The sequence below is a fragment of the Tympanuchus pallidicinctus genome, unplaced genomic scaffold (assembly GCF_026119805.1).
Source record: "Tympanuchus pallidicinctus isolate F22 unplaced genomic scaffold, pur_lepc_1.0 scaffold16, whole genome shotgun sequence".
NCBI classification, from domain to species: domain Eukaryota; kingdom Metazoa; phylum Chordata; class Aves; order Galliformes; family Phasianidae; genus Tympanuchus; species Tympanuchus pallidicinctus.
In genome coordinates, this window is record NW_026294679.1 from 30,349,889 (window position 1) to 30,376,339 (window position 26,451).

Sequence of the window (26,451 nt, forward strand, 5' to 3'; positions counted from 1 at the left end):
AATAGTGGAAAGGAAACAGTATTAGAGAAATAAAAAAACACATGGTAGATTTTCAATACTGAGGACAGGAATCAATCAGGAACATTAATCCACCTTTCATTTCTACGCTCCTGATTCAGGCTACTGCAAAAGCACATGTCCATCAATGAAAGCACTTAAGGAATAGTGTGTGTTAACTGAAAGGTGTGCCTGTGCTTTGAGCACCTTTTCTACCCTATTTTGGTGGCATCCTCTAAAGTTCATATACCTTTTACTAAGATGTGGAAAATGAGCCTGTAATGCTGAAACCCTTTCAAAAGAACAGTTTCCAATCCTGTTATGCCAGACTCAAACCATCTTTAAAATGTGCAGATAAAACAGTGTTGAATCCTACTCTTTCTGATAATTCGTGCTTGAAAAATGATAAAATGTCTTACATCAGGAAACACACCAGATTACATACATTATTTCTGTAAACAGGTTGTCAAACAGGTTTAACAGCTTTAACTAATTTTTGTGTCCACTAGAGAGCTCAATTAAACTATTTTATGCCTGCCTTGCCACTTCCACTTCATTCTTTCAATTCTTGCCTATGCACGCATTTATAAGAAATTGGGTAATAGTTGAGAGATTCTCAAGATAACAAATCTACTACGTGAGCAAAGATGCCGAAACTAGAATAACTTGCCAGCTTTTCAGTTATGATTATCTAGCCTAAGAACAATGTACTGCAGCTCATTAATTTCAGAACTTGCTTTCATATAATTACTCACTGGATAATTACCAAGCTGCAAAGAGAGCTTTATTTTAGATTTTTATTATATCATTTAATTTCTCTAGTAGTAAATAGAGAAGTAGAACAGTAAGTAGAAATAAATATGATTGGAAGGGCAAGAAAAGAAGGATTACCAAAACTAAGACCTTGAAAGGTCTTAGTAAAGATCACCCAGTTCTAACTCCCTGCCTGCCATGGGCAGGGCTGCTGAGGTCAAGCAATAGATCAGGCTGCCCAGGGCCCCATGCAATCCGGCCCTGAACACCTTCAGGGATGGGGCATCCACTTCTTCCCTAGGCAGTCTCTGCTCGTGTCTCACTGCCCTCCAACCTTGTAAGAGCATAAAGCAGCGAGGAACTGAATACCAGGAAGCAATTACTTAACGTCTAAAATATAGCAAATACATAATTCCAGAAAATTTCTACAGAGGTAACAGATCAAAATGTGAGATTTTAATTAGATTTAAGGAAGATTTCTTTTTTATCTCTAGGGCAATTAAACAAAAAAGGATAGCACCATCAGCACAAGTAATAGCAATATCAAAATAATCAGGGAATAATTGATTGCTGCAGCAGAGGTGTGCCAAATAATAAAAAAAAAACACATCAAAGATTAAACAGTCATTAAGGAATTCCCTTAAGTGACACAACAGTAAAAGACAGCAAGGGACAGACTCACAGAACAGCAAAAGACTTTGCAAGCATGTCTGTCAGCATAGCTGCTCTATCAATAGATGCACCAATATTTTTTAAAATACCAACAGCAAAACAACGAAGGGTAAGATGAAAATATCAAACAAACCGAGCAAACTATAGAAGTAACAAAAGGATAAATGAAACGACTGACTGTACACACCTTGATATAGTAAGAAGAATAAGGATAGCAGAATGAGAGAAAACAATGTTACATCATGGGATGCATTTATAAGGCAATAATTCCAAATGAAATGAATCAAGTACATATGTATTCTTTTTGTTTATTGAGAGAAGAAATTACATATTTAAAGAGAAACTCTCTATTCGTCAATGAAATTGAGTATATTTTGAGGACTGGAGAGGCATGGAAGGGACTTATTAAAAAGCGAACTCCTTCCATAAAACATTCTTCACAGTGTCCAAAAAGGAGCAGAGAATGCCCTTGTTATGCTGCTTGCTTGTGATGAAAAAAAAGCCTCAGCAGAATCCAGGGACAGAAGCAAGACATGCAGCTAAGTATTTGGATCCTATTTCAACCCTAAACTCTCAAGGCAGTTTGTCACAATAAGAATTACAGTTGCAAACTTAGAGGTGATTCTGAATTTTCTTTGTAAGAGAACTATTAGAACCCCCCTGCACATGAATGAGGAGACTGAAGTGGATGATTACTGATCTGATTCATGGCCTCCAGATGCTAAATTCAATCCACAAAGGCGTTCAGGCAATGAGACAATGAAAGTAGCTGATATAGGGATGCTACCAAGTCCTAAAAGATATTGGAAAATGTCACTTGAAACAGCAAGCCAACAGCATACATTATTCACCCCTCTAGCAGAAGAACACCTGTCCTATAAGCTGTGAAAAGCAGCATCAATAACACAGATTGCATTTCAATTGTCTTTCAGACGTCCTCTAGCTACACCAGTTATCAGTGAATTAAGCAACTTTGAGCTAACACTGAGAAACAAGATACTGCCCTTCCAGCACAGCTCTCGCAAATCACCAATATTCAGCAATCTGCTAATAAGTAATAAAATATGCATCTGCTCATCCTGTTGATATTTCCATGAGATAACTTTGTTCTGTGGCAGCAAAATATTGAGTATGACATTTAGATCACGTAGCTTAAAACATCTAATCCCAGGAAAAACACCAGATAGCTATTCTAGCTTCAAAGAAACAGCACTGCTGTTCAGACAACTATTGCCACTGCTTGTCTCCAGATCCCCTGTGAGTCACTCAGAATAAATTAATCTAAAATGGTTTGACCTGTGTCTACAGGATTTATACATACACTCATCCTTTCTCTGCTATTGGTCAGGCATCTTATTACAGAGCAAGAATCATTACTAACTGGAAGAATCGCAGATTCTGGTACTATCTTACCTTGAAAAGACTCATTAGGTGAGAAAATTCAAAAGCACACCACAAAGATTTACAAGAAAAAATGACCCAAGAACAAATCTACTCATTTTGGTGATTTTTATCCTCATCGTTCATCAAATGAATGCAATAAACCACAGACACTTCCTTGTTTATTTCCTGATTGCACTGCCCAAAGTATAGGAGCATTAAAAAATCATACAAGAAAGGTAGGAATCACAGCGCTGTTCTCAATGGAGGCAAATTATTAAATGAGATTTAATAAATTCTAGCACTGCAGCGTGCTTAGCCAACTACTTAGTGTCGAACAATTTAAAAGTTCTTCCCTATCAGTTGAGCTTTATATGAAGTACAAATGCTGTATATGAAGTACGTAGTCTTGACACTACAAACTGAAAGAATCACAGAATGGCCTGGGTTGAAAAGGACCTCAAAGATGATATAGTTTCAATCCCCCTGCCATGATCAGGGTCACCAAGCACTAGAGCACGCTGCCCAGAGCCACATCCAGAACAACACATCGTGAAGAACATCTCAACTTTACTCATAAGAAAAAAAAATCTTACCCTGAAAGCAAATCTAAACTGGTTAAATAACAGCATTGCGAGCAGGGTTGAGTGAACACAGAAAGATATAGCTGGTATATTTTCATTAGTATCCCATACTAGTGTGTATTATAAATACATTCTTCTGTGTTTCTACAGCTGCTTAAGTAACACTGCTGTATCGATTTTCTTAACATTCCCATTTTATGAGCTAGGCAAGTTAGTGCACTTTGCAACTCTTATTTTTCAAATGCTCTATCACTTACATTACAACTAACCATGAGTAAAACTTCAGTAAAGATCACGCTCTCCATTAAAACAAAGAGAAGTTGTGATACTTAGAACTGATTCCGTTATTCCTGCAATAGCAACATAGTGCACACAGAAGTTGGAACTAACAGAAAAGGAAAGTCTAGTGAAGCACAGAAATGAAAAATTAGGCAGGTACAAAAGAGAAAAGGTATGGGTGCTCCCAGCTTTGCACATGGACACAGAGTTACCTGCAGATAAGTTCTGTCAACACTGTTGAGAGATGTTTTCCAGTTGTAGGCGGTCATGAAAAGAAGCACCTGACTTCTGTGTGAATGTAATCACACACCTGACATTTTGCTTTCAAGTGCCTTAGAAATTATATTGAAGTATCCACTGGCTTCCATGTGGTTTTGACTGGAAATCACAAGACAAAAGTAACTCTGAGTTCAACACTGCCATTCTCAGAATTCCCAGCCAGCTCCAACTCGAACACCTGAAGTCCTTGTAAGCATCCATTTTGCAAACTACAGGATCACACAGAGATACTTACGTCTCTATAGCACTCAAGTTTGTTCCTGTGCCACAACCAACAGAGCCAAATGTACAGGGGCTGAGAGCACACCTCACCAGGCATTGTGCAGAAGAGGTCAGGCTTAGGCAGGCAGCCTCCCAAGTCTGCAGTGAGCTTCACTCCGTGTTCCTTTAGTGACTTGTATTTTTGGAGACAACGCCATCATTTGAATGACAGAAGGAAACGAATGCTGCTAGTCATTAACAGCAATGAATGGAAAATTACAAATAGAAGTATTCATGCTCTTAATTGCCAAGCAACTTCTGTCCCTTCTCCTCTACAAACTTATTAGACTATTAATTCTGCCTACCTCTTCTGTTATTTTGAGTGGATTTTAGTTTTTTGTTTCACTGTCAGATAGAGAAGACTAAAATTTTTGTTAATCTTGTTCAAAACTTCAGTAATGCATGCATACATCTGTCATGCCCCTCCTTTACCAGACAATTATTTTCCCTTTGTACTTGAATGTGAAAAACTAAATTACCAAAGGACCTGCAAGAATAGCCAAAAAAAACCATGGTATTACTTAACACAATAGTTTACTCACTAATACCACACATGGAGTAGAACGTAATTCACTTAAAATAGAAAGGATCATATTAATATATGTGAGAATTGTGCAGTAAGGGATATGGTAACTATAGGCACAGTGAGTAACTAAAAGGACATGATCTAAATACTTGAAAATTCTGAATCCATACTAAATCATAATACTTCATTGTGATCGATTTTACCATCCAAAGATGAAAAGTTTGCACGGGTAAACACAAACCCTTGTCTGTCCCCTGCAAGCAACAGTTTGCAATTAATAAAACTTCTGCTGAGTATCAAGCACACAAGAACAACACGTGCACACTATTTTTTCCCCTCTTCTTCTGCTGCCCAGGCTCGTTCCCAATATAACCGCAGAGCTACGTAGTCAGAAGTAAATAGTGATACGGGCTGGTTTCAAAACGAAGGTAAACTGATGTTAATGAGGATGAAAAATGGGATTGTGATACAATTTTCAGTTATTATAGAAGTAACTTTATTAAAATAATCGGCCGGAGCTGGAATAACGGCTTTGCATATCTTCACATGCCAATATCATACAGCTCCTGCAAAAGAAAAGAAAAGGGAATATATGAAAAAATAATTCAGTGCTCAGCATAGTGCATTATCATTTTTTCCAAGATGCTTACCTTTCTTCTCTTCTTCCAGCAACTACTGGCAGGATGCTGTCTCTGCTCATTCTAGGCACAGAGGACACAAAGATTTAGTTCACCATCAGAAACATCGATTTTTCTATGCAACTGCAATATATATTACAAGTGCACCACTGTCATAGAACATTTATTGTGATATTCACCTTATGCTTTCCAAATCTTTGCATCTTTTTCTGGATGAGACTTGACACCTACGTGATACCTCAAAGCAGCAAAGGCTAAAGTAACAGTGATTCACTGTGGCTGCATAAACACGGCACAGCTCTGGCATTTGGAGCCTCTTCTCCTGTAGAAAAATACCACTGTACCCAGTGAACAACTAATAAAAGCCTCATCCAGTGGTTAAACAACAGACTCCAAGCTTTCCCAGGCACGTACATGGTGTACTTACTAATTTGAAGTCTCTTCCCAGGTCCTCGCTCAGCAAGAAACTCAAAGCAGTACACAATACACACATGTCACTGTCTACACATGGTTACAGCTGGTTAAATCACCACAGACCAAGCAAGGCCAAGAGTAAAATCTCATCATTACAAGTCAACTTCCTGTGATGCCCATTTTAACAATTCCTCAAATACCTCCTAAATACCACACTGAAAACGCAGGTTACAAGACTGACTAGCTATAAGGTCACATTTAAATACACAGCTGTCGTTCAATGGGGGCCATCCAATTACCTGTATTTCATGATAAAAAGCATTCACCTTTGAGAGACATCACCCACGCAGAAACCCAGGGGACACACCCAGCCCCAATCAGAATATATGCATGATTTGCATACATTATTGACATAATAATGCAAAAAAAACCTCTGCATGCAGATGAGACGCTGCGTTCTTGTTTGAAATCCAGCCTTACAGCACGATTCCCTTTTTCTGAAGTGACAATAGACCACAGCCTCATGCAGAAGTGGTTTGTACCTGGGAGTAGGAGTTATGCAGCCACTTACCTGGAAGCTTATACAAAATATCTCTTAAGGTTTCACTATTTCTCTTTTTTAGTCCTCAGATGACATTTTGACACTCTAGTTATAGACCATACACACTTGCATGGGAAGTAACAGGCTAAAAAATATATGTCACATTACTGATGCCATACAACCAATTTACAGAGACTTATACTGTGCTTAATACAACCACCACCTCCTCCCAGCCCAGCTCCAGATCAACAAACAGAGAAACCATGACCAATTCCAGCTTTCCACAACTGTGAGCTTACTATATTATCAATACATAGACGGATTGACTGAAAAAGATAAGTTCCACCACAAGTGGTTAGTTAGCTAGTTAGAAGAAAATTCCAATCAAAGAGGTTGGTCAGAATAAATAATATAAATCGTCATTATTTTACCCACATAGTTGATAAAATGTGGTATTTTCATAGGGGAAGTGCTCAGAAAGTGTTACAAGTCAATGCAGTAAACGTAAACTAATCCTTTGGTAAATCTTAGTCTTGCCTTCTAATGCAAATTAATCCAACCCAATCCATTTCTGACATAGGTAATGTAATGTAGGTAAACTGACAAAATGGCACAGAAAGAGAGCAGTACAGCTACTGGTGTGGTAAATGCAGATGGTACCTAGGTCACAATCACTCAGGGATAAACCTCTTCCTCTGGTTTACACAAAACCAACCAGATCTGCAGATGTGAGTCTAAGTGTTGAAAGAGATCCTTCAGCATGTTCACCAGATACATTTAGGTTTCATTTCAAATTCACGCTTTCCTAAGAAGGTGCAGCCAGTGGCAGCGCTTCCCCCCCACCTGAGGAACTTTTGCTTTCTCCATTAATCTCACAGCACACACACATCAGTTGCTTCTATTCAATTAAGTCTTCTGGTGGTCTTTTCTCTAGAGTTGATGACTGCTCCTCCCAGCTAAAATAATTCTGTGAAGATCCACAGAATACTGCTGTTATTTCGCATCGTGCTTAGAAGAGACAAGTATTTCACAAACTAAACAGAAATACAAGGGCCCAAAAGCTGAAGCAAAATTCAGTAAAAAAAAATAAAGTTTGGGCTTGATTAGTAATAAAGGGACTACGACAACAAATAATATTAGCTTGATACAGTCTCTTAGAGCTTCAGGAATTTATTAAATGAGTACAAGAATATGATGAAATATATTAAATGCTTAAAGAATGATATAATCAGCAGACAAATTCACTTTAAGATTACCAGGAGATGATGGTAATCAGAACATATAATAATACATTATGTGTAACCAGAAGCATAAAACAGCCAGTGCCCCACATTACCATGAAAGAATTGACCTGCTTTATATTAAAAAATAAATAAATACAATAGAAAAGGAATACAGGGAAAGCTGAATTCTGGTTTTAACCACATTCTTTAAAATACATATATGCTTTGCTCACTTAAGTGAATGTTCGTTTTCTCTTCCAGTGAGAACAGTGTGTTACAAGTTTTATAACAGATGAGAGTTCACAAAATAAGAAGCAAAGCTAAAGCCATCCACTGGTATTTATTTTCTGTGTGCTTGCTGCTACAAGACGTTGTGTTTTAGAGGATGTCTCACCTGCTACACATTTGTGAGCTGTGCATAAACTAATGAACTTTACCTTTTTATTTTTTCTTGAACAGTAAAAAACAGTTTTGTTCCTATTTTTCAGTCTTGCTCATATTGCCAACAATCAGCAGAGCATCTTTTGTGGTTAGCAAAAATCGAAATGCATGACCAAAGCTCCCAGAGTCTGTTTATCATGTGTTCCCACAGTTTGAGGCATACAAGCATCTCAACACAAAGAAGACAGGGTAAGAATCAGCAGAGTGGAAACAAAGCAGGCACTTTCTTCTCTGACATTAAGAACACAAAAAACCAAACACCTTTCACACCGTAGTCATTGCAAGGAGATGTATAAAGAATAATTCTAATGATGTTCCAGTTCCTGGGTTACTTTATTGCTCTGCTTAATTTAATGTCGTGACTGTATTTTCATCAATACTGTAGCAGCCTACCTGTTGTACTTGCCACAGACTGTTTTGTATTATTTTTTTTTATCTGTATCTATTGCACGTTACTGTTACAAAACAAAAGATAAAGCTTCTGGAAGATAAGATGAACTGCTGCAGTAGTTTCAGATACAATAGATACTGTTTCAGCTACAGTGGTCATGTTTGTTCATGTCACAGCAGGTTATTTTAAAACTCACTTTCGCACTTCATCCCTTGGCACATGACATCCTTACTCCACACTCTTTCCTGCTGTAAGAAACAAGTCGAACTGATGACTTCTTATCTTGGGTGCTGACTGATTGAGCCCACAATATTTATTTCTTAAGGTCACCCCCTGACTTCTGCATCTCTTTTACCTGGGAGTTACAGCAGTGATTTTACTCTGCAGTTGGAACACACATGTACAAGGTCTGTCTCCCCAAGCCAGTCTCACAGCGAAGGAACCCTACCATCTTTATTGGCTCCCACAGACACATGGCTTCACCATCAATATTTCCATCACACAAAATGACAACAAAATAACAATGCTAACATTCAGCTCTGAAGATCAAGAAAACAGATACCAATCTGCAGTCACTCATACTATCTAGAACAAATCAGACTGTTTTACCATTCATTAAAAGCTTCTTCTTTCAGCCTTTCTCATTTGTTGCAAACTCGCTGCACTACCAACAGCCAGGCTGCTTTCAATTGACAAAACAGTACAAACAGATTTTCAGTTCATTTATAATATCATGATAATGTTTACTTACCCACATGTTGGAAATATACGTGACACTGCCTGCGTCACGACTGGTGAGATGCCCTGGGAGCCCTATGGAAATGTGCAGCCATGCAGCTGAGGAGCACAGGCCAGGAGGAAGGGAACTTTGTAGCCTTTTCCAAGGGAAAAAACAGTCTCTGTGCTGCACGCTACCAAAAGAGATCCCCCAGAAAGCTGAGCAATGCAAACGCAGAAATGCTGACAAAAATGACTGGTCTCATTTGAGGTACTAAGCAATATAGATCGTCTCCATATTCTTAGAAACTGCAAAAAGCTTGGCCATCCTGACAACAATTCTTAAATGTACATTTTTTAGGACATAATGTCCCTTGAACACATAACTTTCATTTAATTTAACAGCAGTTGCACATGCATATGTAAGAAGTGTATATTTGTTGTTATACCTGCAACGTTTTAAAACATATATGCCACGGTAATACGTTTGCATCTATCTCTGCTATCCATATGAAGAAACAGACACTGCAAACCAAGACCAGCAAGGATACTAAAGTACTAGGCATTCATGTCTGGGAATGCACAGAGCATACAGAACATAAACAAGATAACATCCAAAAGAGGTCATGGGAAGGTGAGAAGGTGATGGAGAATAACAAAGCAGCCAGTGTAGCAAATAATCTGAACACATAACTCCTGCACACACAGCCTGTTAGAACTTGTAAGGATGACCACAGACTCTGGCAAGAGGTGGGTTTCAGGAGATATTAAAACAGTGCACGCTGACCTCTGCAACTGATTGCCACCAGAGCTTGAGGGAGAAGGCATACCGCAGGCCCAAAAGGACACACAAGCTCATGGTCAGCAGATGTCTAACAGGACAATAAAAGGATTGGGCAGGTACGTATCCTCCAGCAACTCTGGGTTCTTCTGTTTATGGCAAATAAAAAATGGCTTTGCTCATCTACTTTCCTTAGAGAATGCCTGCTAAGCCAGATGGATCATTTATCTGTACACCACAGGGCAGCACCGCAGATGGTTGTTCATATCTTCAGGAGCTTCTAACTTGACTGGGGAAGGAGCCCAGCCTTCCCTGGGAAGCCAGGCCTACATAGCTTTCACTCTTGTAAAACAGATTATGAAAAAGCAACTAAAACAATTCTCAACCCAGGGCAGGGATTGAAACTAACTTTTCATATACTCTTCACCTAATTACATGATGATTTCAAAACAAAGTGCAGTGGTATCTTCCCTTACTTCATTACCAACTTGTAAGAAGAAGGTAAAACTCAGAAACTCTGCTTCAAGAGTGAAAATGTTACGCTACTCAAGAATAATGCTATTTTCCTCAAAGAATAGATCAACTTCTAAGGCAAAATTTCCAGTTGACGATGATGGAAATGCAAATCCTAAAGCAACTGAACTCACAAATGCAAGCAAAACACTAGAAAGCATGCTCTGGGATCCCATACAATCAGTGCTAACCTCTGCATCACCCATACCTTATTTATCGTAACTGGAAAATACTTATCCCTGTTACTGAGATTATTTTATACAGTACAGAAGCAAACTAACGGGAAAGGCTCAGCACAAATGACGCTAATAGGATCAGTATATTGTCACCAGATGTCTCCATATACAGAAATATGTAATTTTCTACATGTGGAATAATGATTTTTATTTGTTTACACTTGCTAAGTAGTTCCTAAAAAAAAATAATAATAATAATTGAAGCCTTTAAGAAGCTCAAGCATTTCACTTTCATGTATGAATCTCGGTCTTGCTTTTTCCTGGCCCACAGAATAACATCTTAGACTTCTGTTACATCTTAGATTTCTGTCATAATATTTCCATTCTAGAGACATACAACTTCATTAATTTCTATACAATTAGGATCTGTTCCAATATTAAATAAGACAATCAAAAAGCTACTCATATGAGAAGACAACTCAGAGCCAACCCCTGAAGCCTTGGCTCTATTTCAAGTCTTAAAAAAGATGTCTTAAGGAAAAAAAAAAAAAAGAAACTAAGAAGCTCAAAATGAAGATAAAACGCTTTGCCTTTGCCTCCTGCAGAGCACTTTCCTTCTTACGAAGAAGCTCCTATAAATGTCTCTTAACCTCTTTATATGATTTGATATGTATGTGTGATGTACATATGATTTGATAAGTATGTTTGATTCATACTCCTCACAATTGCTGCTTGCAGACTCAGCAAAATTGGAATACATGCAGAATCTTTAATGAAAAACATTTTCTTGTCAACTAAGTGTATGAAAACACTTGCGTTAATTTCCACCGGTACTTTTAGTTTCAAATAAACCCAAATGAAACACCAAACTTGTAGAACACACAAAATGATCCAGGCTGAAAGGGAGCACTGGAGTCACCCTGTCCATCTGGGTGCTCACAGCAGAGCCCACTATGCAGTGGCATCAGGATGCTCAAGGCCCCCTTCAGCTAAATATTAAAAATCCCCAGCAATGGAAGCTCCCTAGTATCTATAGTGAATCTGTTCCAATGGCTGACGACCACTCTCGTTTTCAAAAAGTACTCACAATAAGTAATGAGAATTTTGTGTCCACTGTCTCTTACATTTTCCCTCTGCACCTCCACATAGTCCAATCCTGTTTCTCTGTAAGCAGCCATCATGGAGTTTGAAGTGGAAGGGAGATCTCCCCTTGCTTTCCTCTGAGAAACTGAGTGCACTCAGCACTTCCTTGCATGCCATGAGCTCCAGCCCCCGACCATCTTGGTGAGCCTTCACTGCACTGAGTTCAGATTGTAAACCTCTCTCCTTACCTAGGGAGCCCAGATTTGTAGGCAGGCCTCTAGATATGCCACACAAGTCCAAAAGCAGTAGGAAAACATGTTCCACCTGCTACCTGTCCTCTTGCTAAGCAGCCTGCTATGTCATTAATACTCATCACAGCAATGGTACAACGATGAGCGATACCTCACTTGTCAAAACAATTCCCATGTCATCACTTAAAATCATTAGGTGATGATATTTTTATTTTTTAAATTTTTAAATAAAAAAAAGAATAATATTCAAAACAGGCAAAAGACACAAAGGTGTTTTTTTTTTTTTTTTTTGACTTCCATATGAATTCCCAGCGTATTATTTGCTTTCAATCATTTTCAATCATATGCAACTGTTTATGCAAGCTGTTTATGCAGCTGATAAACCAGATCACTAGCCCTGCTAAGGACAGATCCCAGCTCCCTAGAGGAAATAACTCATGCTCTCTAAAGATCACCAATTGACATGTGAAGCACTGACCTATTCAACCTATCAGTCCCTCAGGCTATGAACGTGCTACACTGCAACTGCAGAGTCAGTAGAAAATCACCTTTTCTTTTCAGAAAGCAGTCATTCAAAATCAAAATCAAGCCTGTTTGAGCTTTCTAGTAAAATGAAATTAAATTATTTACTGTCTTTCTTAAAAATATCCCTGCATCTCCTCTACTAAATTCTAATGGAATGTTTAACATTAACCCTAGTTACACTTGAACACTGTCATCAACAGTATTCTGAATAAATAAATAAATAAATAAATCACTCTGTTTAAAAATTTATTCTCCTTTACACAAACACATGCATTAAATTTTTTCCAAAATCTCATGAAAAATGTCATGACACAGCCATATCATTTTTATGGTCTGTTTCATTAAACACCAGTAAAACACAAAAACATCATCATGTAGCTTACAGTCCTCTAGCAGTAAGAGTAAAATAAAATCTTGACATAATTTCCAATGTAATCAGTAAATATAAAAGGACCTGCTATTAACGCCTAATCCAAGATCCATTGATGGAGCTCATGGGAGACTTTCCACTAAATTCCATATGTTTTGGGATGATGATTAACTAAGATAAATGTTAAACAGTGAAAGAAAGAGAAGTCAAAACTTACCCATGAATTCAATTCCTAAATGGTCTGCTGTACCCAAGAAAGCATGTAAAAGAAAAAAAAAAGAGAAGAAAGGGAAATGTTAGACTGAAAAGTAAATACCCTCTCTGTCACCATTTGTACCATTTGATATTTTTTGGCAGTGTTGCAGAACTCAGTATCAGTTCAGGGACCCAGTCTATGAGTATTAGTCAAAAAGGAGCAATCCTAAAACAGAACTCTAGTGTGTGGACCTGCTACTTAAGGTAAATGTGTCTGGGGAAGGATGCAAACTTTCACTCTCACTTTTACTGTACTTACCGAACTGCCTCAAATCAGCTAATTACAGAAATGCATTCTCTCTTGCTCGAAAATTCTCTCTTAATATCTGAGTAAAGATGGTAGCGTCAAGTTCTTGCTTTCAGTTTCTCCTAAGAAGATCAAAAACTAAACAAAGAAATGAAAGGCTTTCACTGAGTTTTGCAGCTCTCATTACAGCACTGCGGCCACTCTTTCATCCGATGTGATAGCACTGCTGCGACCTGTTGCGTAACACAGATCTGACTTTAGGAGGTAGTGGATATGTCACTTATTTGGCCACATGAGTGGTACTCAGCAATAATTTCAAGAAACTAAAAACAAGCAAATCTTCAGTTCATTTTGGTCATGGACTGAATTTACCATATGGAGCTCAAAACACCTCAGGACCTCTTTTCAAGTGATTAATTACAGTATGATTCTGTTGCCTAAAAACATTACTGGGCAAAGTAGATTTAAATTTATTAAGGTGGTAGGGAGTGTGTTTAAATTGCTATTTGGTTAAAGAATAACACAAGTCATTTTGCAGGGACAGGGAAAAACTTAAAACCAGCTCTTCAGTGGATCCCAGTTCAAACTGGTACTGCAGAAAACCAGACACTCTGAAAGGGTGCTGAACACAATTCTATTCTGTGCTAAACTTGAAACATATTACTTTCCCAGGGGAGGTCATCATTTGGATTATAAAAAGCAAATAAGGCTTTCTTTTTTCTGAGGGAAATGTGATGTCTTCATTAAAAATATATTAAAAGCAAAATCATTATTTTTAGTCTTCCTTTCAATTTACTGTCACATTTTCTTCAGACAGAGAAGGTTAATACATTATTTTTCCTAGGCAAGGTGGAGCCAGGCTATAATCTCTTAGGAAGTGCAAAGAGCCGCACAAAACACTTCCACTTTAACCCATCCAACAGTTACTTTCAAAAAGTCACTTAAGAACTATACAGTAAAGCCACAAAAAGATTCGCCAACGTAAACACAACAGTAAATCCAAACACTACAATTTGAGTTATCAGATTTTTCACCTAAGATGAGAATCTCAGATACTGCAGTTTCTTCTGAAAGCACTGGGAGTCATTTGCCTTTTGTAAACTCACAATCCTTCCAGGAAAAGGCACTGGACGTTAGCTTGACTGATTCACTCGAAATACAAATTTATAACACAATTCCTAAGCTATATATGTACCTACATGGAAAAAAAACCAAAATGCATCTCAAAAGAAAAGAATGTAAGGTAACGCTATCAGGTATCGACATCTTGCCGGCTTGGAGTCAGAACAGATGCCTTTCCCAAGTCTAGCAACACCCAAATGAGTCATCTTTTACTGGCATTGAAGACATGCAAATAGGTATTATGTAAATATAATATTAACATAAAATTAAAGCCATACATATATGCATTGTGTGTAACTTTCTAAGTAAAGTTAAAACCATACATACATTCCACATTACAGTGTTCTCATCCATATTCTTACATACTAACATTGCATACTAATATCCCTACTACAACTGATGCAGAAACGCAACTTGAAGAACGTAACATCAGAAATAAGACAAGTGCACTCAAAGTGCTATAGCTGCAGAGATCTGTGCCTTGTTTTTCTTCCTCTCATTTCCTCTACCTATAAAATCCACAAATATTATCTACCTGCAAGAATTCACATTCTTGCATCTTTTGGTAAGATAACTGCTTACATTTAAAAAAGGATAATGGAGATCAAAACACCATTATCCAGTCTTCAGGAAGCTAAGTAATCTCAAAAAGTGTATATAAAATACACCTACCTTTTAAAAATTACAGGAAGGATTTTACTTTTGGAGTGGTTTATGTGTAGGGAGAAACAAGCCTAATCCATAGGCTTCTTTAAAGCAATAGGAGAGAGGGGAACATTTGTCAGGTTATTTATTTTAATTATGTCACTGCCTGGAAAGCAACTTGAACAACCAGCGTAACATATATTGCAGATAAAGTTGATATACAGAGATGATGATGAAAGGATGTCTAATGGGATAAGTCCTAACAGCAAAATATCTAAGCTGTCCACTTAATAAGCACAGCTCTGCAAGTCCTGTAAGCAGAATCCTGGAAACAGAAAACAAATTACTAATTCCTGTACAATCAGTGCTCAGAGCTGTTATGTGCTCGTGGTCACTTGCAAGTTTTGGGGAGAGCCTTGACACTCAGGTTGCCTCTGAACCCAAATCCATGATGAGAAGGTCACCCATTGTGTCCACTCGGGGCTGGTACATGTCACACTGATTGCAAGTGTTCAAGCACCACTGGTAACACTAGTGCCCCACATTTCCAACACAATACAAGCAGTATCCAAATGCATCTGTATACTTACACAGTTTTTGTTTTGGCTTGTTTGTTGTTTTCTTTTTCTCTTTCTTTTTTTTTTTTTTTGTTAACAGTCTGTTGTTATTATCCTATAATTCAAGGGCCATTTTTGGAAACAGGCTTCTCCCCTGCTGTCGGGGGTAAGACCCTCTCAGTAGACAGGTGTAAGAGATGGGCAGGGCCCACACAGCCAGGCACTGGGGGAAGAAAGCAGGCTGTAGTGCTGACCTAAGGCAAAGCCGAGCACCAAAATGCAGAATCCCACTCCGTCAACAGTGCACCATGGAGTAGAAGACTGCTGCACTCCTATCCAGCCACAACATACGTGTGATTAACTGCATCCAAACATTTCCTTAGAGTCAGAAAGGAGAGTGTCAAGCCATTCACCATCAGGCGATGCAGTTTCTTCAAGGCCTCAGTAAAACAAAAATGTGTATGACTGATATTAACGTATTAATGTACTGGAATGTGGGCTCTGCTCCCTAGATGGGTCCTAGATTTCTTTCCTTTCTTGTATTGTTATGCTCTGAGGAAGTAATAGACAGGAAGACTATTACCTTTTATACTTTTATACTTATGAATATATCTGAATTTGGTTGTTGATGTGGGAAAACTACTGAGCCTTACGTTCCTTATACTTAGTGAATTTCTTGCTAATGCTGAAGCCATTCCAATTTATACTTTATGAATACATCTACATGTGGGAATCCTTGATAACAAGCGCAGGGGAAGATAAACTTGTACCTGCTAACAGATCAATTTATTAAAGCTTCACATGTAATGTGCAGCTTTGGCTCTGGATTATGGTTAGTCGGGGCTTTTTTCTCAGTCATTTTAATGCGGAGCTATTTCTCCTGGTCCAAGAATGGTTTTACTATTTCATGTGCATTCTAACTTACATTATGAAAAGAAATATAAGCCCAAAACCTAAAAGTCTCTGATCTGTAGAAGAAAAATATTCAATATTAAAACATTCAGTGTAGACTATTATAGACATTTAAATCTGCTCTAAAAATAGGCTGACTTCAATACGAATCAGTGTGAATTACTTTACCCTGCAAATGAAGTTTATTGTTTGCAATAAACTCATAAGGTTTGCCCAGTTTTCCTTGGTAGTTTATTGTTTTGAACAAAAAATGCAACACAAGAATATGCTGCAAACTACGTTGGACTGCTCACATTTTTAATTCAGATTTACTTGGTTATAGGGAAGAAGACAGAGTTGAAGATCAATCAAATTGTCTGAAGAGCAAATGCTAATTTCCCCAGCAATAGCTGGGCAGTTCACTACATGTTCACTGATTTACTAGTAAATTTACAGAATATATCAGCCAGTTGTTCCAACCACATCAAGACATAATAGTGAAAATTCCACATATACGCACCCCTTAAAAAAAGTAAACAATTTATATAAAACTTCACAGACTGGTACGTTCTCAGCGTGAACAAGGATGAAATACTGATATTCTGAATTTGTACAGATAGGGTTAACTGTATTTTAAACCAAATTAAAATCCTCAGTCCACAAAACTGAACGCTGAAGACAGTTAATTGCTTTCTCTTCTTTTCTTTTTTTTTTTTTTTTCCAAAGGAAAAAAGAGCAAGAAAGGAATAAAAAATCAATTTCTTTTGAATATCTGTACGACTCTGCAGAGGTTAGTGCAACCTCCAGATAGAAACTCCCACCCACTATCAATTTCATAACAAGGGAGCATTTGAAAAACATCCAGCAAAACCAGTTCTTATATAAATAATACACAGGGCTGAATAATTGAATAAACTATTGATTTACTCTCCCTGTGAATGACAGACAAATGCTCCTGGCTGTTTTACATCATGAAGGTTGAAAGGCTTTTTCTGACTTCCGAAAAAAAAATACCAGCAATGGTTCCACCTTCACAGGTTGAAGACAAATTAGAAGCTTGAACTGCTTACCTCACCTGCAGCATGCAGGCTCACAGAGGATTATACTGCCTGTTCACTGTCATTTTGAAGACATCAAATTATCGTCTCTACAGCTAACAGGAAAAGTTACTTCTCTTTAATGCACAACACTGGACTTTAAGGAACAACTTTAGTCTCATTGAATCATGTAGACAACTTGCACTGACATCTATGGTTTGTACATCAGTACAGCTTTTAATCCTAGAATTCTTTTCACTGTAGCTATAAATGCACCAAATAAATACATCCTTATATTTATGAAATGAATCAACTTACAAAACATCTGAAGCATGCAGGCCAAAACGTTTAGCGTTAGGTATTCGTTAAATACAGCAATCCTTCATTTGCCTCTCCATAAGCCATTACATTCACCAATGAAAAGACAGCGAGTAAATGTTAAATACTACTACTCTGTACATACTGTATTGACTGGTTTACTTAACACTCAACACATATAAGAACTTAAACAATTCAGACAGTACGCCCACATATGACTTTTTCTCTAGTCCACCAACTCAAAGATGTTTTCAAATTTCATTTGCAAAAAATCTAATGCTATTTCAGTTGAAATTAGTAACTACATCAAATGGAAATGAAGCTGCCTGTATAGTGACTCATGTTGACAAGGTTATTTTTTAAGCTTTCTCTAAAGATGAAAATTGTAAGCAAATGTGACAAACCTGTAATCAAGTCTTCTCACCCAATCTAGTGCAAATGCAGTAAACACTGAACAACACAGTGTGACTTGTTGACCATGAGTAAGCGATATAACCAACGACTCTACTTAATACTCCTAGAAAAAAAATAAATCAATATTTCACCAATATCCTTCAGTTTTGGTAGATCAGAAAAAAGCCTGTACTAGTACTAGAACTGGAAAAAAAAAAAAGGAACTACACAAAGACAAAACACTGAAGTAGCTATCTGACCTACTTCTACAATTCTGAAATACTATCTTGGGCTTCTAAAGCATCTTCCTCCCTTTGTCCAATAGTAACAGCACTCACCCTGCAGTCACAATCACCTCACAGGTAGTTACTGAGGAACCATCAAGAAAATGATGATAGGAGAGCAATTTGCTCTCCTACCCTTCCCTATTCATTAACCCATTGGTTCCCACAGAATCAAAATCTGCTCTTCCTGCAGTCTTTGTCCACCTCTCACACCTCTGCTCAATACTTCCACAGGTGGGCTTGCCTTCATATTCAGATATGCTGGTGAACGGATTTGATCGTATTGATCTCCATTGAGCATCTGTAAAATGCTTTAAGTAATTAGGCACTCCTGCTGCATTTCAGTAGCCACTGGCATTATAGTCACTCCTTTCAAAATGACAGTGCCCACACTGTAGAAGCTGGTCCTTCCCAATCGCATCATGAAAAGCCCACATCAAGCTACTAACAAGACGGGAATCATATTTTTGTCAAAACAAACAGAAACAGTAGTACTTCCAGCACATATGGTCTACAAAGCATTTTGGAACTGTGTTAGAACTAGATTACTTATCCTGTCACAAGCTTAAAAGATTTCATTTGACTGTAGTTCTCTTTGGGAAAAAAAAATCCTCTTCTGGTTCAATAAATGACATAAAATGTCTTTTAAGGTGGAATAAGTCTACAAGTTTCCTAGAAATGACTACTGGGATTTCTCCCCTATTATTTCCAAATGGATATTTGAGAATATAGGCCTCACAGAATCATTAGAGGAATTACTAATAGCTCCCTCATCTTATGAACATATGACATTTAATAAACATTTCTCATGCTAAATGTAACTTTATTCCTTCTACAGATCATTAAGCTGTCCTTCACTTCACTACTACAAGAAAATGTTCAGACGCAATGGTGTTTACTGCTCTCCAAAGGCACAGCAAATTTTGTAAGTTTTTGTCAATTTCTTAAAACCTAATTACTTTCTTCAACTTCAGGACAAGGAACGTACATCAATCTGTGGAAAATATAGCCTTATTCCCTAATACACCAAGTAATTTGCTTTCACTGCAGTAAAAAAAAAAAAACACCAAACACCTCAAACCTGAACAACCAGCAGCTTCAGAATACAGCTATTCACATCAAGACTTTTAAAATATTGACTGAATTTAATGACTGAAATATACATTGCTGTTCTGATGACAGTAAAATTTCCATATTTATTTACATCCATAGTTATTTACATATGCCTAGACAATTGCTCTCATTTCTGCATAGCACGATTCAGGTGGCTCAATTAAATACGAGGAATACTTAGACCTTTTAGAAAGATGTTGGTTTTTATCTACTCTAATTTGGGAAGATGCATATCTTCAGACATTCAATGTAACCATACTCGCAAAAAAGACACTCATATTAGTTTAAGTAATTCAGAATGGACCACAAGAATTATTTAAATTCACTCTGATTACTATGTGCACTTGCTGTGTGAGACTTGCACTTTATGGAAGAGGCTTCTTCATACAGCAGCATTACTAAGCCTAATTTCCAGCAGTTCTTCGTTTCATGCTTGGATGATGATAAAAACACAGATGTTTTAATCAAAATTTTAACAAGTGTTTCTGGCTTTTGCTGCCTACTGGGCTTTTTTTTTGGTCTCCTGTGTCTCAGGAGTCTCCCAAGTCATCTTTCTGAAACATAAACTTATCAACACCAAGAACTCCCATGTTCTTCTAAATGTCACTGTGAGTCCTATCCTCTAAGGAACCAGGAATGGAAATCCCCTCACACCATGGATCCAGCTGCAAGGGAACAATCCATGTACATAACAGGGTTGCTCAGTATTCACCTCTGTACTTTCCCCCTATTTAGTACAGAAAAAAACAAGCATTCTTCATTTTTAAATCAAATTTTACAGGACTGTAAACCTGAAAGCTTTGAAGACCTTACTGCAGTGAACTTTATCATAGAACACAGTATTTGTCCAACACCTCTTGTGATTCAATGGAGGAAATAGCAAATGGCAGTTGACAAAAATGCTGCCATTACTGCACATCTCTCCCATGCCTGCACAAAAGACGCGCAGCAAGGGAACGATGCCAAATCTGGGCACATCTTTCCTTTTCTAGTATTAACTCCCCCTCTATTTGTTTTACAGTTCAACTAATAGCTTCTCAAAAAACAAACCCACAACTGCTGCGTGGTCGGCCAGTGGGCATGCTGCTTTTTCTACATTTACTTCTTTTTTGGTATTAACCATTAGAAGGATAACAATCCAGAGAAAACTGAGTGGCTTCATAGATAGACGTAAGGGTTTGTCATATTATCTCAAAATTTATATATAAAAAGATTTCTGCAGCTTCCTTTTATTTAAAGCTGGTGAGAACTCACACAGAGACTTCAAGTCATTATTGTTAATTGTATGATCCTGCTGCTTTCAGATGGAGGGAAGGCTCCCTGAAGGTGAGGCACACTTCAGCATTATCCTCCAAGCACTCTCTGAAATCCCCCCAGTGGAACCTTCCCTGCACCCCATCCTCTGAGGCTGATTCCCCATTCCAATAAGACTTTATTGGCATCTGTAAATAATTTGTTTGAGCTAATCAATACTAAGCCAGGCAGCTGGAAGAGCACACTAATGTAGACAACAGCTCTGCAGTAAGCAGAGCCCTATTCCTGAATCTCAGGTTTTCAAGTGAGATGAGTTGTTTATAGTTTTGAGTAGTTTTGAGACATATTACTAAAACACCAAGGAAATACGTTTTACCTGGAGCTCTAACTGTCCTAATTGTGCCACATTACTTTGTGGATGTCAACTCAAGCACCCTCCCAACGTCCTCATAACATGTGCTTATGAACCCATCTTTAATAATAAATAGTAAAATAACGATCAATATTATATCCACTTTTCCTGCTGGCCAAAGTATTACATGCACATAGAACCAAGGCTTCTTTCTGTGCCTAAGCTACCTTGTTTATGTAAATTTTATGGAAACATATTCTGCTTGGATGTGATTAATTAATAATGAAAGCAAACATATAGCAGCAAAATGAATAGCAAACAATGACCACCAGATCTCCCTCAGACTGAGTCATCTTGTGAAATTCAGTTTAATTAAAAGATGAAAGATTAATTTTGGATATGTGACACGAATTTATGGCATCTGATATGTAGGTAGCAATCTGGAAAACATTTTAATTGCTCCTGTGATTAAATACCACAGGTCTTGAAATTCTTTACTAACATAAATTTCATGCTAGTAAGTGATAAAGGAGTCTACCAAATGGAATACAAAGGCTGATTCAAGTGGTATTTCAGAGTTTTCTATTTTGTTTCACTGTCACTTCACAGAGCAACTGAATATTTCAAAAATACTGAAAACTGAGTGACTCCGCATCTTTTTTACTTTTTTTTTTTTTAAACATATAGCCAAAGCTGTCTGAAAAATGTTAATGTTGGGAGTGGATAATAACACAGGAGATTTGAAGGAGCCCAGGGGAAATAATGAAAAAAGTTGTTAGATGGTCTCAATAGCAATAAAGCAAAACAAAAGGCAACAATACATTGGAAAAAAACCATGCGATGTTCTCAGAACCTGAAGTTACTCACAATGAGAGATAAAAAACTAAAGCTGCTCTCACCTAAGCAGTGACCCACTGCAATTGTTAAGAATGCTATGTGAGATTAGTGCCAAAGGGCCCCCCACACCAAAATATTTTAACTAACGTAATGTAATAACTCTGTCAGAGCCATTCAAAGGGGCAAATTGGTTATGCACAGACTAGACACGAGCAGAAGCTGGCAGAAATGCCCCAGTGTTTTAATGCGGGTGGCTTCCATCTCGTCTTTTCTTGTCCTTACTGCAGCATGCCATGTGGAGCAGCGCATCAGAAAGATAGAGGAAGGAAGAGAATTTGTTTTGTGACCTTCATGTATGTGACTTGAAAGCTATGTAAACAATGTGGTGCCCATTTTTAAAGAGACTTGAAATAAGAAGGCAGCAGAAAGTCATCTAGAAAGATTGGAAAAGCCACTATACCGTGCCCCTGGCGAGTTATCTCATCAACATCACAGATGATCAGAAGCACACCAGTTTTCTTTTTATCTTGTTTCTTTTCCATAATACAAACATTCAGAGGGCTCAAAGAATCTAGCAGCTCCCAGCACACCTCACAGAACATTCCCTCATCACAAGTCTTTTGAATTACCGTTTCCTGAAAGAATTAAAATACTTGCACATTCAGTTAGATGTGAACAGTACCAAATAATTCAATGTTTCCATTGCAAGACAATTAGGCCTCATTAGGGCATAAATCACCTTGACAAATTCTCTTCCAGTTCAAACTGGGAACATAAGTAAATGAGTTATGTAGGACAGTCTGGAAAATCAAAAGAAAATAAAGTTAAAAATTATTTTTTGTCTGCTTAGTTTCGTTACGTCAAACTGTTCAAATCAGTAGGACTTTGCTCAGAGTAAAACTGTGAGATCACATTGAAACTTTCTACTTCTCTGTGGGCTATTCAACTTTCACGATCCATCAACTGAGAAAGGCATGTTATCCTTCCTAAGCTCCTCTTCATCTCCCCTATCATACTTCAAAACACAGCAGCTCTAGCTGTGCTGCTCAGGCAGCTGGGAGCAAGACAACCATGGCTCTGCACACACCAGCCCCTCGCAACCAGAATTCAGGTGGGAGTTTACTATGCCAACAATTACACAGAGTAAATAAATATCTGGGCAGGATTAAGTGGGTTGGCTGTTCACATACTCTTCAAAGCATTCATATCTCTAAGTATTTCCTTATGTTTGCACATTCAATCAACTTGAGGAATACCTGCACGAAGTTACTGCAATTATTAGAGCGCAAGAATGAATATCAAGGCGTAAGAAAATCTTGTGGTATTGCAGCTGATTCTGCTGTTGCATTTCTATCATTGCACGCGCTGGATCAGGATGGCTTGCAGACACTTAGGTTTGCCATGAGACATCCACTCTGCTGAGATGACTGCCTCTGCTTTTGTCAATTAGTTGTATAAAAAGAAACCCAGCAAGACCCAGCAAAAGCTTCAGTCTGGATCCTCATATTTGAACACTGATCCACAGGAAAAAGGCAACAACTCTGACTCATGACAAGATGCAGTTTGTTTTTTAACTATATATCTTAAGACCATTATGCTGACCAGCTGAGATCTTCAACATTTCTCAAGTTCCAAGACACATAGAGTCTAACATCTCTAACATGTACAAATTTTCTATTTTCAGTCTAAATGTATTCTGCACCAGTTTAAACTCATTCATTCTCGTGTCAATACATCTTTCAGTTTCAACTGTTCTTATCTTTTGCTTTTATTTTTACTACTTAAGTGTAACCAACAACTTCACTGACATATTTCCCACACCATCATTCTGAACAGCCCTAATTTCCAGACAGATACTTGAACATCAATGAATGAACAGTATCAGTGTTATATTCATTCAAACGTGTTTCAAATATTTCTTAAAAAAATGAACCATCACTGCTATTGCCATCACTTCGTACACAGAAACCTCACACTCCTACAAAGCACAGCCGTGTGAAAAGAACAGAAAACATGCTGTGTACCTAATGGTGTTGCTAGAATTTCCAGAAATAAAGCATATCTGCACAGAAAGATAATAGAGGTAAAAAGCTCTGACCATTGCCTTTGAGTCAGACTCCGCCAGAGAGAGGAGATCTGACTCAGAATTACTAACTTTATCCCAACACATGAGTTAAGGACTGAGCAGGCTGGAATTTTGCTGACTCCACAACTGGTCCAGATTTAAGAGAAGTCCCATTATGATTTTCCTTAAATCCCAACTGCCGAGGAAGGAGATTACTGTCCCACTAGGAGGATTTTATCTAGAATTACTAAATGGAAATAATAACATTTTTACTAGAGGAAATGCATTCCTATCATATTTGTGTGAGGATTTGCAATTTCAGCAGTGGCAAAAGGTCGCCTCTGCAGGTGCAAATTTTTACAAGCAGAGCACACAAACCCTTCTTCACTGCAGGCAAAAATGCTTAGCTAATGGTGATGGCTATGTTGAAAAACAATTTTTTGCAGTGAGAATTTGTTCTATCAACTAGCATTATTATATTCTCTGTATCTGCTGTAGTTTCCACGGAAATAAATAGGAGGTATTACTTTCTGAGTGATCTATATAATAAATGAAGTCATATGTGATGCTTTCCTCTAACATTTGTGTAGGTTCCACGTACTGCTGCACAAGACCATCATAATACAGTTACAGTTTATTTCACTTATTTATTATTGATGTTAATGCCGTTTACAATGTTTGAACAACATGCAATACTAATTTTGGCATCTCACTGACTTCTGTTCCACTTTAGCATCTCATTTAACTAAGCTTAAATGCACATAGAACAATTAAATATGAAGCATTAAATGCTTGCCTATGATTTGCTGTAGTGCATGAAGAAGACATACTTGAAGAATGAGCACAAGTTGATGTCTGCAACATCAACCTTAGTTTTGGAAAGCATTTTCAATACGGTTGAGTTGCACATTAAGTATTAACATAAGAGTCTGGAGACAGACATTACAAATACCATTAAAAAATGCACACAGCTCTAGTCTGCCTGGGTGGATTGAAGTCACTGTCACTGTGATGGAAGCTCATTAGTTGCTCTACAATTGCATGTTTCCATTTTCTTACAGTTCATTAGGCTGACTTCAACAAAATTAAACACTCTCTGGGGCAAAATAACCATGCAAAACAAAAGAAATCAGTTATACTGGTCATAAACATTTTCTTAAGAAATAGCAGTTTTAAATGTTTCTTTGCTGATTAAACTAGAGACTGTTCCTCCCATTCTCACTTTTGGATCACCGGAAAACTGGGAAAGGGGAGAGGGGAGGTATTCCATATCTACAAAGCGCACAGATAGTCACCAAAAACAATATTGTGCGTAATTGGATACTCCAATGTGGCATCTCCACCATAACAACGAAGAATCAGCCATAATAACAGTAACAAAAAAAAAACAAACACACTCTACTGTGTTGAATTACATAAATTAGCGTAAACTCAGCTAGTTAGTGATAACTTTTTTCTGTCTGTTATGACTATGCATCTCTTCATTGTTTTTCTCTGGTTTTGCTAACTTTGGCTTTCTGTACCTATGGCCATTATATGCAGAGCATGTTAAGATGAAGAATAGTTTGCACTAAACTACAAGGAATAACCTGCACCTTTTCAACACGATCACCTTCTAAGCATTTGAGAGCATCACAGAGATACTAAATGATGTAAGACCTTTTCAACTACTTCACCGTCATCTGAAGGTAGGAAAATGTTGATCTGCATTTGCTCTTCCAGAGTTTAGAAATACATCTATGTTTTGTAAAGCCAACAGTATCACTGTCAGATTTTTATTTCTTTAAATGTTACAGAGACATTCAGGTGCAAGATCTACCATGAACTCAGACGGCTTCAGCTGTTCTGATGGGTACATTGACACTTCCAAGACAATTGAGCGTCACATCACTAAGGAACTGGACACAGGCTGCAGGCGTTACAACAGCAACAGCTGTAGAGTACAGAAGGGGAGCCCCAGGCAGTGCAGTGCAGACCCACTACTTCACAACTTCCATTTTGTGCATGAGAAACTAATTTTAAAGAGCTGAAACTCCAATCCATTTATTTTTATTCTCTTTGTAGCACTTTTATCTGACACAATTAATATGCCTGATATGAGCCTCTGGCTATTGTTAATTAACCTGAAATGATGATGACATTGTTCACGGGTCACTAAGTGCCCTGCAGTACATGTGGTCTGGCCAGGTTACTCATATGACTGCCTAAAGATTGCATAACCAAAATGATGAAAATCTGAAGTGCCAGCATTCCCTGTGCTTAGATAAGCTGACAGCTCATAAAATG

The 26,451-nt window shown here is 37.8% G+C and overlaps 1 protein-coding gene across 1 annotated transcript in view; it reads right to left on the reverse strand.

Moving 5' to 3' along the window:
* NRG3 (neuregulin 3) overlaps nucleotides 1-26,451 on the reverse strand; it is a 377,348-nt gene that overhangs the window by 57,659 nt on the left and 293,238 nt on the right. Inside the window, exon 4 of the mRNA XM_052677569.1 lies at nucleotides 13,013-13,039. Within this exon, the coding sequence (XP_052533529.1) occupies nucleotides 13,013-13,039 (27 nt within the window). The remainder of the gene's footprint in view (nucleotides 1-13,012; nucleotides 13,040-26,451) is intronic.